Genomic DNA, 13,959 nt, shown 5'->3' on the forward strand with positions numbered 1-13,959 from the left:
CCCAAGGCGGATTAGATCCCTGTTGACAATGCCCAGTGGACGGGACGAGGACACAGTGGGTACTGAACTTCCTCAGCTTCCCGTCAACAGTGTGATCGCCGGGAAAATGCTGCCAGCTAAGAAGATATTTTCATTATGTGGTAAAATCCCCAGTGGCATGCTGACACAACGCCTGACGAGGCCAGCGTCGTAGTGTAGGCCAAAAAAAGATAGGGTTGTTTCGGCACGGCTGCCGAGTCTGCCGACAAACCGACGTGTTGAGGTGGCGCAGCGCATATCTTCTCGTTTATCATATACCTTGTCTATCCGTAAGTCGTATGGAAATATTGAATCGGATGGCTTGGCAGGGGCACAGCAGCAGGCTTCGACCAACAAGATGAAGAAAAAGTAATAGTTGAAAACTGAGCCTCGTCCACTCCACCTAGAGACCAATCAGGAAGGTGTCTTCACATGAATAGAGAATCAAGACTTCAGATGTGAATATGCAGGGTTCAGACTATATGCAAGTCCTTCATGAATTTTTTCTTGTTGATCATCTAATCCGATTAGATGTGTGATACTAGTCCACCATCCGCAACGTTTGCGTCGCCAATGGATCAAGATCCAGACTGCCACCAGACCCGGGACTTGACAGTTGATTTTCAAAGATTTGTGCTGCACTTGATCCAAACGACCCAAACCCGTGAACGAAGGTGCATCTGCCGCGGATGCGACACCTTCATGTGGTGTGGACCGAACTCCACGCCGATGGGGTTACAGAGAAAGCCACTCAAAGAGATTGGCATACCTACCATCCGATAAAATATGGATTTCAACTAGATCCACCTCATGGACTTGTGCTCTTTCGGTTCCCTTTAGTACCTGAGAAACCCACGCTAGGTAAGGCATTATCCCCAGCTTTGTGTTTCTAGCCCGTCCGACGTTGCATTATGCCACCACTAACATCCAACAGTCACAGCCTAGCTACTTAACAAATCCCCAACTTGAAGAGCCAACGGTAAATTTGAGGGCGCGATGTACCGGTTGCATTCTATCACCTTGTCTGGTACCTTGCAGCCTACCTAACCACACTTTGATACTAGCGTGTCTACTTAGCTCATGTCGATAGATCAACCATGATGATGGGTTTTCACAACGGCACTCAGGGGTCACCCCTTGCATTTTGATCATCCGACGAGCAAGGTGGAAATGTGCGCAAAAGAACTGTAGTATTCCAGCTAAGGTATGTTTGTGCGGAGGCCAATTCCTCGTCCAAATTCTCGCATATGGATACACAGGTACATGTCTAACTAGGAACCGTTGCTGCGATATACCAATCATGTTCAAGAACACAAATTCCGGGGTGTCTATATCGTCGGTGCTAGTGTAAACTGACGGTGGCCAGCTTTCAGTTGGGTACGTACCCTCAAGGCTGAAAAAGATCATGCTCCTTTTCCCTTTTATATTGCTTCACCCATGATCTACAAGCTAGTCTGTCTGTTGTCTATTTGGTATCTCATTCTGTTTTACTCACCTCTTACTCCCGAGGTCATTCTGTCTTGCATCGTCATCCAAAGCTGGATGGTGCAAGGCACACTTATTTCCCATCACATCTCCTCTCTGAGAGAACCTGCTGCACGCAGTTATCTCGTCGTGTATCATGAAGGCATATCTCTACGCCCTCGTAGCCTCGGGGGCAGCGGGGGCAGCGAGAGCAACGGGCGGGTTCGTGGCCACAGACCAGTCCTTTATATCCTCAAGTTCTTTCGTCGACATCACCGAAGCAGACGAGGATCTCGACAAATGGCTCTCTACGGTACAGGCGCAGCCTCTTGAGGCCCTCAAGCCATGCCCCATTTCTTGCAGCAAAGCCGGGGAGGGCCCCTGGTTCCTGTTTCCGGAGGCGGATCAGTTGGCCTCATGCAAGGAGACCATGCTGCTCAATGTGGTTGTCCAGATGGCCGAGGTCAAGGACATGCCCACCGTCATCAGGGCCTGCACAGCAGACTACGACACTTCTCCGTCCATGAGGGTTGCTTTCGTGCCAGACTCGACCAAGGCATCGCTCTGTACCACCGCCAACAAAGTGCTGGAGGATGCCTCCATCTCCATTCACCGGCCCGGCAAAGACGGCGAGTTCTCGCCGACCCATCTGCTATCAGCTGGTCGTCAGGTCAAGAGCTATCTTGCCTCTCAGAAGCCGTCATGCTCCAACAACGCCATGGCCTTTGGCTACTCGCAGACGTCGGTCATCGGTGTTTTTGCCGGCGCTGAAGTGCACCAGCACGGTGTCACATCAGATGTCCTTCAGCAATTCCTCGAGCATGTTCAGAACGAGTCGGTCTCAGGAACCACCGTGGTGCAGTTGTGTGGTGCCAAAGATCGTGGTGCCGATTACAGCATTGGCATCGTCGCCAGCAGAGCCAAGAATCTCGATTTCGTCCAGGAGGTGGTCAAGACATGGGCTGATGGCAAATGTGTCTCACAGGTGGGTGCGGGCCAGGACTGGATGCCGGTCACTCTGCGCGTTCCTGTTCCCTTGGAGGAGTTGTCCAAGAACGACACCATCTCCAACAGCACCGCCAGCTCTCGCCATTCCGCGCCTGGAGATATTTCTGCCAGGTTCGCCCGGCTCAGCCCCCGAGCTGATTGCAGGGTCACTACCGTCCAGGCCGGCGAGGGTTGCTGGGCTGTGGCCCAGAGATGTGGCATCTCGCAGACTCAACTGCAGAACTTCAACCGCGCCAACCTCTGCAACTCACTTGTTCTGGGCGAGCGCGTCTGCTGCAGCACCGGCACCCTCCCCAGTACCCTCCCTCCCGGAAACTCTGACGGCACGTGTAAGACGCGCCAGGTTGTGTTGGGCGACGACTGTGGCTCATTGGCCAACAAATGCGTAAGTTAAACTTACTTTCCGCTTGACCTACGCACGTCGTGGACAAAAGAGAGACTGATAATACGATGTACAGGGAATTACTGGCGATGACTTCACCAAGGCGAATCCTCAGTCCGGGCTTTGCTCCAAACTGTCCGAAGGTCAGCATGTGTGCTGCAGCCAGGGCAACCTTCCCGACCTTAGGCCCAAGAAGGGTGCCGATGGCTATTGTGCCGTCTATCGGACCAAGAAGGACGACAACTGCGCCAAGATTGCTGCAAGCAACATGCTCAGTGTGACCCAACTGGAGAACTTCAACAAGAACACATGGGGTTGGAATGGCTGCAAGCTGCTTTATCCCGATTTCAACATGTGCGTCAGCGACGGAGCTGCGCCGATGCCTGCTATTGTCCCTGTGAGTCAACCCAAGTCAAACTGCTTCTTCCACTTCCTATACTGACCTGCTTCGGCTTGGTAGAACGCAATCTGTGGACCAACCATGAACGGCACCGTCCGGCCCCCCTTAGGGACCAACATCAGCACGATGAACCCGTGCCCTCTCAACGTGTGCTGCAACATTTGGGGGCAATGCGGTATGACCGATGATTTTTGTGTCGTTTCCAAGTCCGAGACTGGTGCTCCCGGTACTGCAGCTCCTGGCCAGCACGGATGCATCAGCAACTGCGGCAGAGACATCATCAAGGGCCCCGCGCCGGCAAAGCATATCAAGCTTGGCTATTTTGAGGGCTGGAACTTCGGCCGCAAGTGCTTGCACATGGATGCTACCCAAATCGACACAAGCACTTACACCCACGTTCACTTTGCCTTTCCCAATGTCACGCGAGGCGATTTCCGGATCGAGATCACGGACCCGTTAGTCAAGAAGCAGTTTGAACGTTTCAAGAAGCTTCAGGGCGTCAAGAAGGTTGTATCTCTAGGTGGCTGGGACTTCAGTGCTCTGCCAGGGACCTTCATGATTCTCCGAGAGGCCGCCCAACCAGCCAACCGCGACCTGTTCAAGCGCAACATCATCTCCTTCATCAACGAGCACAACCTTGACGGCATCGACCTTGACTGGGAATATCCAGGTGCCCCTGACATCCCGGACATTCCCGCTGATGATCCGGTAAATGGTCTCAACTACTACAGACTCTTGGCCAGCATCAAGGCCGAGGTCGGCGATTCCAAGACAGTCTCGTTCGCCGCACCAGCGTCGTTCTGGTACCTCCGCTCCTTTCCTGTCAAGCAAATGGCCCAAGCTCTCGACTATATTGTCTTTATGACCTATGATCTTCACGGCCAGTGGGATGCTGGTAATAAGTGGACTTCGCCTGGCTGCCCGACGGGCAATTGCTTGCGGTCACATGTCAATGAGACTGAGACCAGGGACGCGCTCTCCATGATTACCAAGGCCGGTGCCCCTTCCAACAAGGTCCTGGTTGGTGTCTCCAGTTACGGACGGTCCTTCAAGATGGCCCAGGCTGGGTGCGACGGCGAGTCCTGCCTGTTCACGGGCGACAACCGCAACTCCCATGCTGCCAAAGGTCGGTGTACGGACACTGCTGGATACATCTCAAACGCCGAGATCAACCAGATCATTGCTCAAGGCAGGGCCAACAAGCGCTACAACAAAGAAGGTTCCAACATCATGGTGTATGACAACACAGAGTGGGTGGCCTGGATGGACGACGAGATGAAGGACAAGAGAACCGAGTTTTACCACTCGTACAATTTCCTAGGCACCACTGATTGGGCAGTCGATCTGCAAGAGTGGTATCCCGACGCCAGTTTAGACGAGGACGATGTCGAAGTCGTTTATCTGGGGACCGAGGTGTACCGCGAAAGGACTGCCTACTGTACGCCGCCTTGCCGTCTTATCTTGCCACCCAGCTCACTCCCGGCACCAACGGTAATCTCGATTCCACCCTATACAACATCCATTGAGGTGGGCCGCAGCCAGGGTGCATCATTTGTCGTCGAAACGACGACCATCACCGTCTATGCGCCCAACATTACGACAAATCAGATGCCCATGTCCAATGTCAATATCACCATCGCCAATCCAACAGATGGCGGTGGTGCCGGTGGCATTCCCCCTTTCTACGCCAACCCAAGTATTGATATCCCCCCTATTCCCGTCGTTGTCACGCCTCCAGGGGGTGGTGCACCGCCAACTTCGCGATGGATTACTCTTCCGCCCTGGCCGTCAGTGACAGATGGCCCGCTGCCTGACGACCCATCTGGAGTCGACATTCCAGACAACAGCGACCTACCATCTGATGATCAAAATCCAATCATTGATCGACCTCCTCTAGGATCTGGACCTCCAATGGTCTGGGACTGCCCGCCGGGTGGCGTGTTGGAGATTGATGAGTTTCACGCCATCTTGACGCTTGACAATTGCCAGGGTCAAGTAACTTTGGGCGGGTGCGCACCTACGGGAACGAAGGCAATGGATGCACCTCCCGAGAGCACACTTCTCATTGGCTGCACCTTGTTCACGGGGACCCAGGCTCCTGATATCAAGCCATTTCCTACAGGCTCAGGTAATATCATTCAGCCCATCACCACGCCAGTGCCGGATCCGCCAAGAGAAGATGACCCTCAAGATTCCGACGATGACGATGACGAGCCCGCGGGTGTGTACCTGTCGTGCAAGGCTTGGTTCTTCTTCATTTGCATCGACTGGCCAGAACTCAAGGTCTTCGGTTGGGTTTTCCCTCCTCTGCCCCCCGGGCCCTATAGGAGTGGTCCCCCGAATATCGACTGGCCAAAGCTTCCCGGTATCACGGTCAAGGGACGTCTACCAAAATGGCCAGCCATCACAATACCGACCAGAGGCCCGATTCCCACACCCGAGAAGCCGAGCAACTGCAAGACCCAGACCGCCGAGCTTTGCAAGATGACGACTTCGTACGCCGGCGTTGTGGAAGGTGGCACAACCAGAACGACCTCGTCTACGACGAAGGAGACATGCGCTACTATCTACGGATGCGAGGTGGAGGATGACAATTCGTCGACCCAGACTTTTAATGGTTGCACTGTCACCCCGGTGGCAAAGCGCGAGGTTGTCGCAACGCCAACCCCAGTTCAAGGAGCTGCTGGTACCCTCGAGGAGAGAACTCGACCGTTCTTGCAAGCTAGAGCCAAAAAGAAGAGCCCATGCCAAATTGGGGATGCCTTGATCATACCTGACAACCCTGAAAATGTCCAGGCCATCCGCACCTGGCTCGGGGACGTCAACAATAACCCAAAGAAGCAGCTATGGTCATACACAGAGATCAAGTCCGATAGGGCGAAGTTTACTGCCTTTTTCCACGTTGTCCAGCTTGACCGTGCAAGCTTGGACACACTTAGTGGCGCCAAAGGGACCTACGGTGTAAGTCAGCCAGCCAGCTACCTCAGATTATCTTTCTTGCTTTTATCAAAGTCGAGCGCAAGGACAGGAGCTAATAAGTGTGATTTCAGATTGACGACATATACTACCTCTCTGAGATGAGTGCAGAGGCTAAGGCCAAAACGGCATTGGCGGACGCTAAAACGCCACGGCCTGTTACCGATATCTGGCAGGGGAAGTTCCCTGGGTCCGGTGGTGGCGGTCCAGCAGTTGTTCCTCGGCACTTCTCCCGAGATCAGTCACCTGGGAACCTTACCTCTTCAACTGAGATACCAGATATTCATCGCGACCTCAATGAAACTATCTCTGGAGTCCTTCGTAAGAGGAACGATTATGAGGAACACGAAACGGCGGAGTATTGGGAGCTTTCTCAGCTTTCGGCACCTCCCTTGTACATAGGATTTCAGTCATGGAGGAGGTCTGGGACCCCAGCAAGAAAGCAGGACCCCAGGAAACCCGACAGATGGTTCAACAAATATTGGTACCCCAAAGGCACTGGCCCAACCCAGTACATATACAATATGGAGTCGGACATAGATACCAGCCATGCAGTAAGTCTACCCATCTTTCACCTGGTTTGGTGTCATTGAACAGCATAGATCTGAATTTTTGAACAGGAGTTCCAAGGGTTAGGCGGGCGTTTGATCAGGTGGCCTTACTCGTCGCCGTACGGTGGCGACGCGAAAACACCCAAACCTGTCTCCGAATTCGATTGGAAGCACGGAACCGCTGTCTCATCAAAGATTCTCGGAAACCTCCTCGGGGCGGGCAGAGAGGTCACCATGGTCTTGCCAGTCAACCCAGGAAGTGGATTCACCTACACAGGCAACTCAGGCGCAAAAACCAGAAATTTCGAGGAAGCAGCCGTGCTTGAGACATTTATACGAGTTATGGATGACATTCTTGATTCTGCGAACAACAAGGAAGGCCGAGCCATCATCAACTATTCTGGCGGCATGTTCACGGATGGTGCCAGCGAGGCCAGGATCAGGATGCTATGTGAGTCAACTCCGAGTTTGCCAAGGACGTGGCAGAATAACGACCATATACTGACAGTGCATCGCAACCACAGACAAAATTATCAAGAAGCTCGGCCAGTATAACGTGCTCGTTGTCGCCGCTATCCACAATTCCTACAAGGAGAGAGGTGATAACATTGATGCTTACCCAGCCGGTTGGGGCGATGTCTCTCGCGCCGACTACCTCAGCAACGTCCTTTCGGTGGGCGCAGTGCAGCAAAGTCAGCGTGTAGCAACCTTCGCCCCTTACCAACAGTAAGCTCTCATGATCTTCCTTTTCAATATAATGCAGGCCATGATTACTGACGCAAAGTCTGCCGGTAGATGGGTTACTTATGCTCCAGGTGAAAAGACCTACATCGCTGTTCCTGGAAAGGGTATCGCGACGGACGGTGGAAGCTCAATGGGTAAGTTTCCCACGACAATTTGCTGTTCTGTGGACGATAGCTGACTTTTCAACCCTCCAACAGCGGCACCCCTGGTTGCAGCAATGGCTGCCAATCTCCGTTCTTTGCCGTCAAAGTGGAAGGAGGACCTCAAGGATCCGAAACGCCTCAAGGCCCTCATCAAGATACTTTCCCGGCCTCTCCCTATGGGAAAACCCGACAAAAACCCTGCAAAGCCAAAGATTCCAGTGGGCAAGATCGATACCTTGGTCAGCACAGCGTGGAATGGTCAAGTGTTTAACCTTGGCCACTGCCTCCTTGACACCACCGAGGCCAAGGGCCAAGGTGGCAATGCGCAGCTGGACAAGATTTGCCCTAAGATTGAGGACATCAAAAAACCAGACGCAGATAAGCTGTTTAGCCCCCCCGGCGGTGGTGGTGACAGCGGTGGTGGCAGTGGCGGTGGTGGGCCAAGCGGAGATCCTATCGAACACAAGCCCGGACCTGCCGGACCCCTTTGCAACAAGCCCATTGGACTTGGGAAACGAGACGGCCAGTGCGGGAAGATATGCACCGGTTACTACTGCACGCCGACGCCGGTCGGGCCACCCCCCGACTATCACGACCCGGAGGACCCAGCGCACAAGGTCACCAGGCCTCCGATGCCGACATTGACAGGAGCGCCAGACCTCGGTAACTGTCCCAAGACGACGACGCGGCGCTGCGTAGGAAGTGGTGGTCGCGAGACCTGCGAGGACGTCACCATCTGTGCGCCGACAACGGCAGTCCCTACTCCCACGGCACAACCTACCCCAACAGCAGCGCCGCAGCCAGCCACATGTCGCATCCACATCGCCCAGCACCACTGGTTCAGCTGGACCTCTAACGCCAACGCAATGTTTATGGAAGTCACTTCTTATATCAATGAAGTACGACAGAACTACGAATCGGCAAATACGGACTTTGGCATCTCGATGACGTGGTACAAGGCAAGCTCGAGATTCCCGACTGATCTTCAGGTTGATATTCGCAAGGAAAAGGGAGCTGTGAACTTCAAGAGGGACAGGCCGGCACCGGGCGAGAACCTCGAGAGAAAGAGGCTGTTCATGTCGTTTGATCTTTACTTCACAGCCGGCAACCAGCACTGGTCGAGTGGGAATAGGGACGAAAGCAGAATGCCGTTTTGTCGGGTAGGAGCATGGGATGAGAACTCGTGGGATGGTATTAATCATCTTCAACCGGTAAGTTAATCCCCCTTTGAAGACTGTGTAGAAGATACATATGGCAGATGACTGACGAAATTCTTACATACAGAGCCGACGGATGGACTGCTACTGGAGGTGTTAGTGCAGAAAATGTCCCCGACGCCTCCATAGATGCACAAAATACCCTCATTTTACCGAGCCCATGCCTGTAATGATTGATCACATTGCGAATTTTAATTGTTCTTTGCTGTGCGAGGGTTGAATAACGTATATTATAAGCGAGTCGTACATATAAGCGAGTCGTACAGTCTCCACCACGACGCGCCCTCCTTACACCTAACATCAATTTTTTCCACAACCCAATATGCCTCCTACTTCAAAGGAAGCCAGGATACTCTTAGCCCTTGAGGCTCTTCGAATCAATGAAAAATTAAGCCTCCGAGCTGCAGCTAAGCTCTACAACGTACCAGCTATGACTCTCTCTAACCGACGCGCCGGCCGGCCTGCACGACGCGATATAACACCCAATTCGAAAAAGCTGACTCAATCGGAAGAGGAAGCTATTGTCCGATATATTATTGAGCTATGTGCGCGAGCTTTTCCACCAAGATTGCGTAGTGTAGATGATATGGCCAACCAACTGCTACGCGTACGCGACGCACCCCCTGTTGGCAAGCTCTGGGCACATAACTTCGTCAAACGCCAGCCACAGCTCCGTACGCGTTTTAAGCGTAGATACGACTACCAGAGGGCTAAGTGTGAGGATCCAAAGGTCATTGCCGAGTGGTTTGCGCTCGTACGGAACACTAAGGCTAAGTACGGTATTGTAGATGACGATATCTACAACTTCGACGAGACTGGGTTTATGATGGGTATTATCTTCGCGGGCATGGTAGTTACGACCTCGGACGGCCTTAGTAAGGCGAAACTAGCCCAGCCTGGTAACCGCGAATGGGCAACGGTAATCCAGGGAGTTAATGCCCTCGGTTGGGCCATCCCTCCTTTTATCATCTTGGCCGCGCAGTACCACCTTGCCAACGAGGCACTAAGCAAGCGCAGGAGAGCCAAAAAAACACGTGTGCGGCTTGGAGGATCACTTACTGTGCAGGATGCACACGATCTACTTGACCAGAAGGCCGTGGGTGGGGAGGCAGTGGAAGAAACGCAGCCGGATGGTAGTGGTGTAGGGGGTGCTCGTACAAAGGTTCAATGCTGTGTTGTATGCGGCAAGCCTGGCCATAATGCACGTACTTGCCAGGAGGCTGTAGAATCGTCTGATTCGGCTGTTTCTGATGTAATTAGAGTTGATTTCTAGTGTTGTTATGTTGCAATTGAGGATAGTTGTTGTAGGGTGGTGGAGACTGTACGACTCGCTTATATGTACGACTCGCTTATAATATACGTTAGACAGGGCAATGATGCCCCACACAAGACTTAGCTTCCGAGTTCCGACATGCAACTTGCCAGCCATGCGCCTCTGTTTTTATATCTCTGTGTCGCCGAAATCTCCCGTCAGCAGAGCTGCTGATCACGATCACTGCCCTTTTTCCTAAGTTTCTACGCGCCTTGCTGTTCTCTGCCTTCGATGACTACTCACTATGACCCAATGCCGATGATCGTTCAGGGTGCGGCCTTGGTGAGCTTCGTCTAGACCTACATTATCGTTTCCGTCCAAGGAATTGGTATCTACAAAATGTACGAATTGGACGTCCCCACCATCGTACCGCCTCCGGTGTTTGCTCACAATCTCCTCTCTGCGTTTTCAGCCTCCGGAATAACTCTGCTCCTCACGCGAAACCTTTCTCCCCGACCCTCAAGGAAGATGATGTGCCGCACATCACTGTTATTCGACCTATAAAAGGCGTGGAAGCTGGTCTTTACGAATGTCTCGTGTCAACCTTCCACCTCGCCTACCCCAAGTCGAAGCTCACCATCTACCTCTGCGTCGATTCAACAAGAGATCCAGCCTATCCTGTTCCACGGAAATACATCTCCGCTTTCCCCGACTTCGATGCCAAGGTGCTTGTCGAAGAGCCGGATCCTGTGTCGCATGGCGATGGCGGACACGTTGACAAGCTCGGGCCCAATCCCAAAATCCGCAACATCAGTCGCGCATATCGGGAGGTCAAAGGCGATATCATTTGGATAGCAGACTGTAATGTTTGGCTTGGGGCTAACTCGGCAGGAAGGATGGTGGACAAACTATTCGGATTCTTGCCCGACGGGGCGCAGACTAAGCCCTACAAGTTTGTCCAGCAGCTACCTCTCTTGATCTATCTAGAGACGCCTAGGACAGCAGCAGAAGAGGAGTAGGCGCTTTTATCGGGGCCCATTGACAACAATGAGCGAAAGAGCCTCCTTGACTACGGCGGTCGGCTCGAAGAAATGTTCATGGCAGCCACCCACGCAAAATTTCTACAGCGCCATCAACACGGTTGGTATCGCACCCTGTGTCGTGGGTAAGAGCAACATGTTTCGCAAGTCTCACTTGGAACGCCTGACCGACCCCGCTCAGAACCCTCTCCTTTCCCCCGCCAATGCTGCCCGTAGGCGTGGTGTCGACTATTTCTCGTCCTACATCTGCGAGAACCGCCTCATTGGTGGCCTCATTTTCAAGTCAAATATCTCAGGCTACAAGAAGCACGGGCTTGTCCGCGGCGAAGTAGCTATTCAGCCCATTTCGGGCATGACTGTTGCAGCTTACATTGCTCGCCGTGTGCGATGGCTTCGTGTACGGAAGTGGGAGAATCTTAACGGCCACGCTTGTGGAACCAGGTGTGGAATCACTGATCGGGTGCCTCGCAGGTCGGGAACGGGAAGTACATATAGTAGGTGGCCATGGCCTTTGAGAAGTTCCAGCAAATTGACAGACATGATGCGACAGAGTCCCAAGGCGGTCAAGTGAGCGAAATCGAGGTCACTGGTGGAGTGGGCAGGATTTCGAAGTCACGAGCGGGGTGGGCGAGATTTGAGGTTACGAGCGAGGTAAGGGAGATTCGAAGCCACAAACGTGTGAACGAGATCAGCGCTCCCAACAATCCAATCAATCCAATCCAGGCCTAATGATTGGATTGAATTGAATTGATGCCTTTCCGAATAATTGATTGATTGGCGCTCCGGGATTGAATTGGTGAATTGCAATCTAAATCACATGATTTCGGTTCCCCAGACAACCAGGCCTCTGACAACAATCCGGCTACAAAGGACTTCGATTCCCCAGCCAATTCTTCAGGCACTGAAGCTTGGATATCGTATCCTCCTGTATAGAGTGCCTCTGCATCCCCACCGCCAGTTTCGGAAGGCTGAACGTCATCTCGCACTCTGTTGACATGGCTGGAATAGACAGCATGTGGGGCGGAGGGAGGGGCCGGATGGAGAAGCAGATGGAGGGGTGGAGGGAAGGGCCGGATGGAGATAATTGCTTTCCGACCTAACCGGCAGGGCCTAATCAACTAGCCTGTTGGCGACATATCTGAACATTATATATTTTAATATCTTTGCTTAAGTGGAGGGCCTAGGAGCCATATCTGCTTTATACCATTTACTTTTCGCCACGAACGTGGTTCTGATCGATACCTGTGACGAACCCCTGTACAGAACCTCTGAAAGGGATACTGGTTGAAGGTAACTTCTGACAATTGGTTCGGTGCAGCTCAACAGTGCACAACAAGATGTCTCAATGTAAACACAAGATACCGTGAACACAATCTGAATTGCATACTGCGGAACTGTCTATCTACACCAGCCAGTTCCTCCGTATATATAGACCCTATGCCAAGCCTGGCACTGTCCTGGATCGATAGACCCGACCATCGATCCTATCGATACTGTCCCTTTTGGGGTTGACTCTCCTGGATCGATCCTCGATCCCATTGATCCTGTTCTGATTGGTCCTTGCTCCTGTACTATGATTGGTCCGTGGTGCGCCCCGCGCCCCACCAAGTGTCAAGCCGTGACACATTTACCTGAAATCTTTGCGAGGTTTTATGATAGACGATAGCATGGAGAGATACTAAATTATATCGCTACTAATTTTGCCGGATTAATTGAAGTGGCCAGCAAAATGCATGAATGCATAACATCAGAGAATGAAAATCTCTGAAAGATTACCATCTTCAAGTCCAACAGGTCCCCTCCGGACGACAATTCTAGCATGACTGAGGTGTGTGACATTCACATGATCGAATCCATCAAGATATATGTTTCCATCAACGTTGTTCGTTGTAAAAATATTCATCCATGTGTGTCATTTCAGAGTTTACTAAACTGGGTATAACGACTGTTCTCGCTATTATAAGCATTTCAATTGCTTACAAGTCTTGTCATCATGCATCTGCGAATGTGAATTGAGAACAGCTGCGATAAGAGAAGGTGACATAGGATCATATTGTGGCATTGCAAGTCTCAAAGCAGTGCATGGTTGCCGTCAACGTGTACCATTATCAAATCTCGAGCGTTCCACAATTCCCAACGTCACTGGTCACACACATCAAATCATGAGTTTCCGTACGAGAATGCATCAAATTGCCATAAGTGAGCTTGAATAGCACAATAGCTAGACAGAGAAAAAGAATACGATTGTCTCGACTGATGAAGGCGAACATGGTCCAATTGTTCGCCGTTCACGCCTGACAAATTGTCACAACCTTTTCCCACAGGGCAGCAAGTCGCACTTGCGGGTCATGCACGTGGCTGTCACGCTCAACAGCCATTGGCTCCAGATTTCTCCCACTAACAGCTCGCTCTTCGCCCATTCGGCTTCTGATGGAACTTTTCTCGTCCAAGACATTACCATCACATCTGTGCCTCACCATCAGCTCAGAATTTTCACCCGGCGCCCGCCGCCAATCCAACAATGGGAAGAGTCCCGGAGCCTTGGTACTGGCGCCTGTGCCACGGTGCATGAGCAGACTATGCGTAACGAGATGAGTGGGAAAAGCAGTGACTAGGTGTCAGGCACTGCATGATGCCCACGCTTTTCTCATGACATGAGGTATACCCTCTGGGATCTTCATTGCACGACTTTAGACTGCAGCTGTATCCACTGTCTCTGATTAAGGCACGAGACTCGGATGTTACGGTGGACGGGACCCTGAAT

At 52.2% G+C, this 13,959-nt stretch overlaps 3 protein-coding genes across 3 annotated transcripts; all 3 read left to right on the top strand.

Moving 5' to 3' along the window:
- Window positions 1-1,639: 1,639 nt before the first annotated feature.
- Window positions 1,640-9,126, top strand: QC762_0075090 (uncharacterized protein; the record flags this gene model as incomplete). Its single annotated transcript, XM_062883790.1, has 9 exons — window positions 1,640-2,875; window positions 2,949-3,269; window positions 3,333-6,233; window positions 6,323-6,802; window positions 6,869-7,250; window positions 7,324-7,525; window positions 7,595-7,677; window positions 7,741-8,897; window positions 8,971-9,126. The coding sequence occupies 9 exons, from the start codon at window positions 1,640-1,642 to the stop codon at window positions 9,001-9,003; spliced, it is 6,795 nt and encodes a 2,264-aa protein (XP_062741601.1). The 3' UTR covers window positions 9,004-9,126.
- Window positions 9,127-10,554: 1,428 nt separating this feature from the next.
- On the top strand, window positions 10,555-11,174 carry HSX11_1 (Ceramide glucosyltransferase; the record flags this gene model as incomplete). The annotated part of the gene is made up of 2 exons (XM_062883791.1): window positions 10,555-10,595; window positions 10,628-11,174. 2 exons carry the CDS (start codon window positions 10,555-10,557, stop codon window positions 11,172-11,174), a joined length of 588 nt encoding a protein of 195 aa, XP_062741602.1.
- Window positions 11,175-11,202: 28 nt separating this feature from the next.
- HSX11_2 (Ceramide glucosyltransferase) lies at window positions 11,203-11,924 on the top strand (the record flags this gene model as incomplete). The annotated part of the gene is made up of 2 exons (XM_062883792.1): window positions 11,203-11,636; window positions 11,732-11,924. 2 exons carry the CDS (start codon window positions 11,203-11,205, stop codon window positions 11,922-11,924), a joined length of 627 nt encoding a protein of 208 aa, XP_062741603.1.
- Window positions 11,925-13,959: the final 2,035 nt, after the last annotated feature.

Source organism: Podospora pseudocomata, chromosome 5 (assembly GCF_035222375.1).
Source record: "Podospora pseudocomata strain CBS 415.72m chromosome 5, whole genome shotgun sequence".
Lineage (NCBI taxonomy): Eukaryota > Fungi > Ascomycota > Sordariomycetes > Sordariales > Podosporaceae > Podospora > Podospora pseudocomata.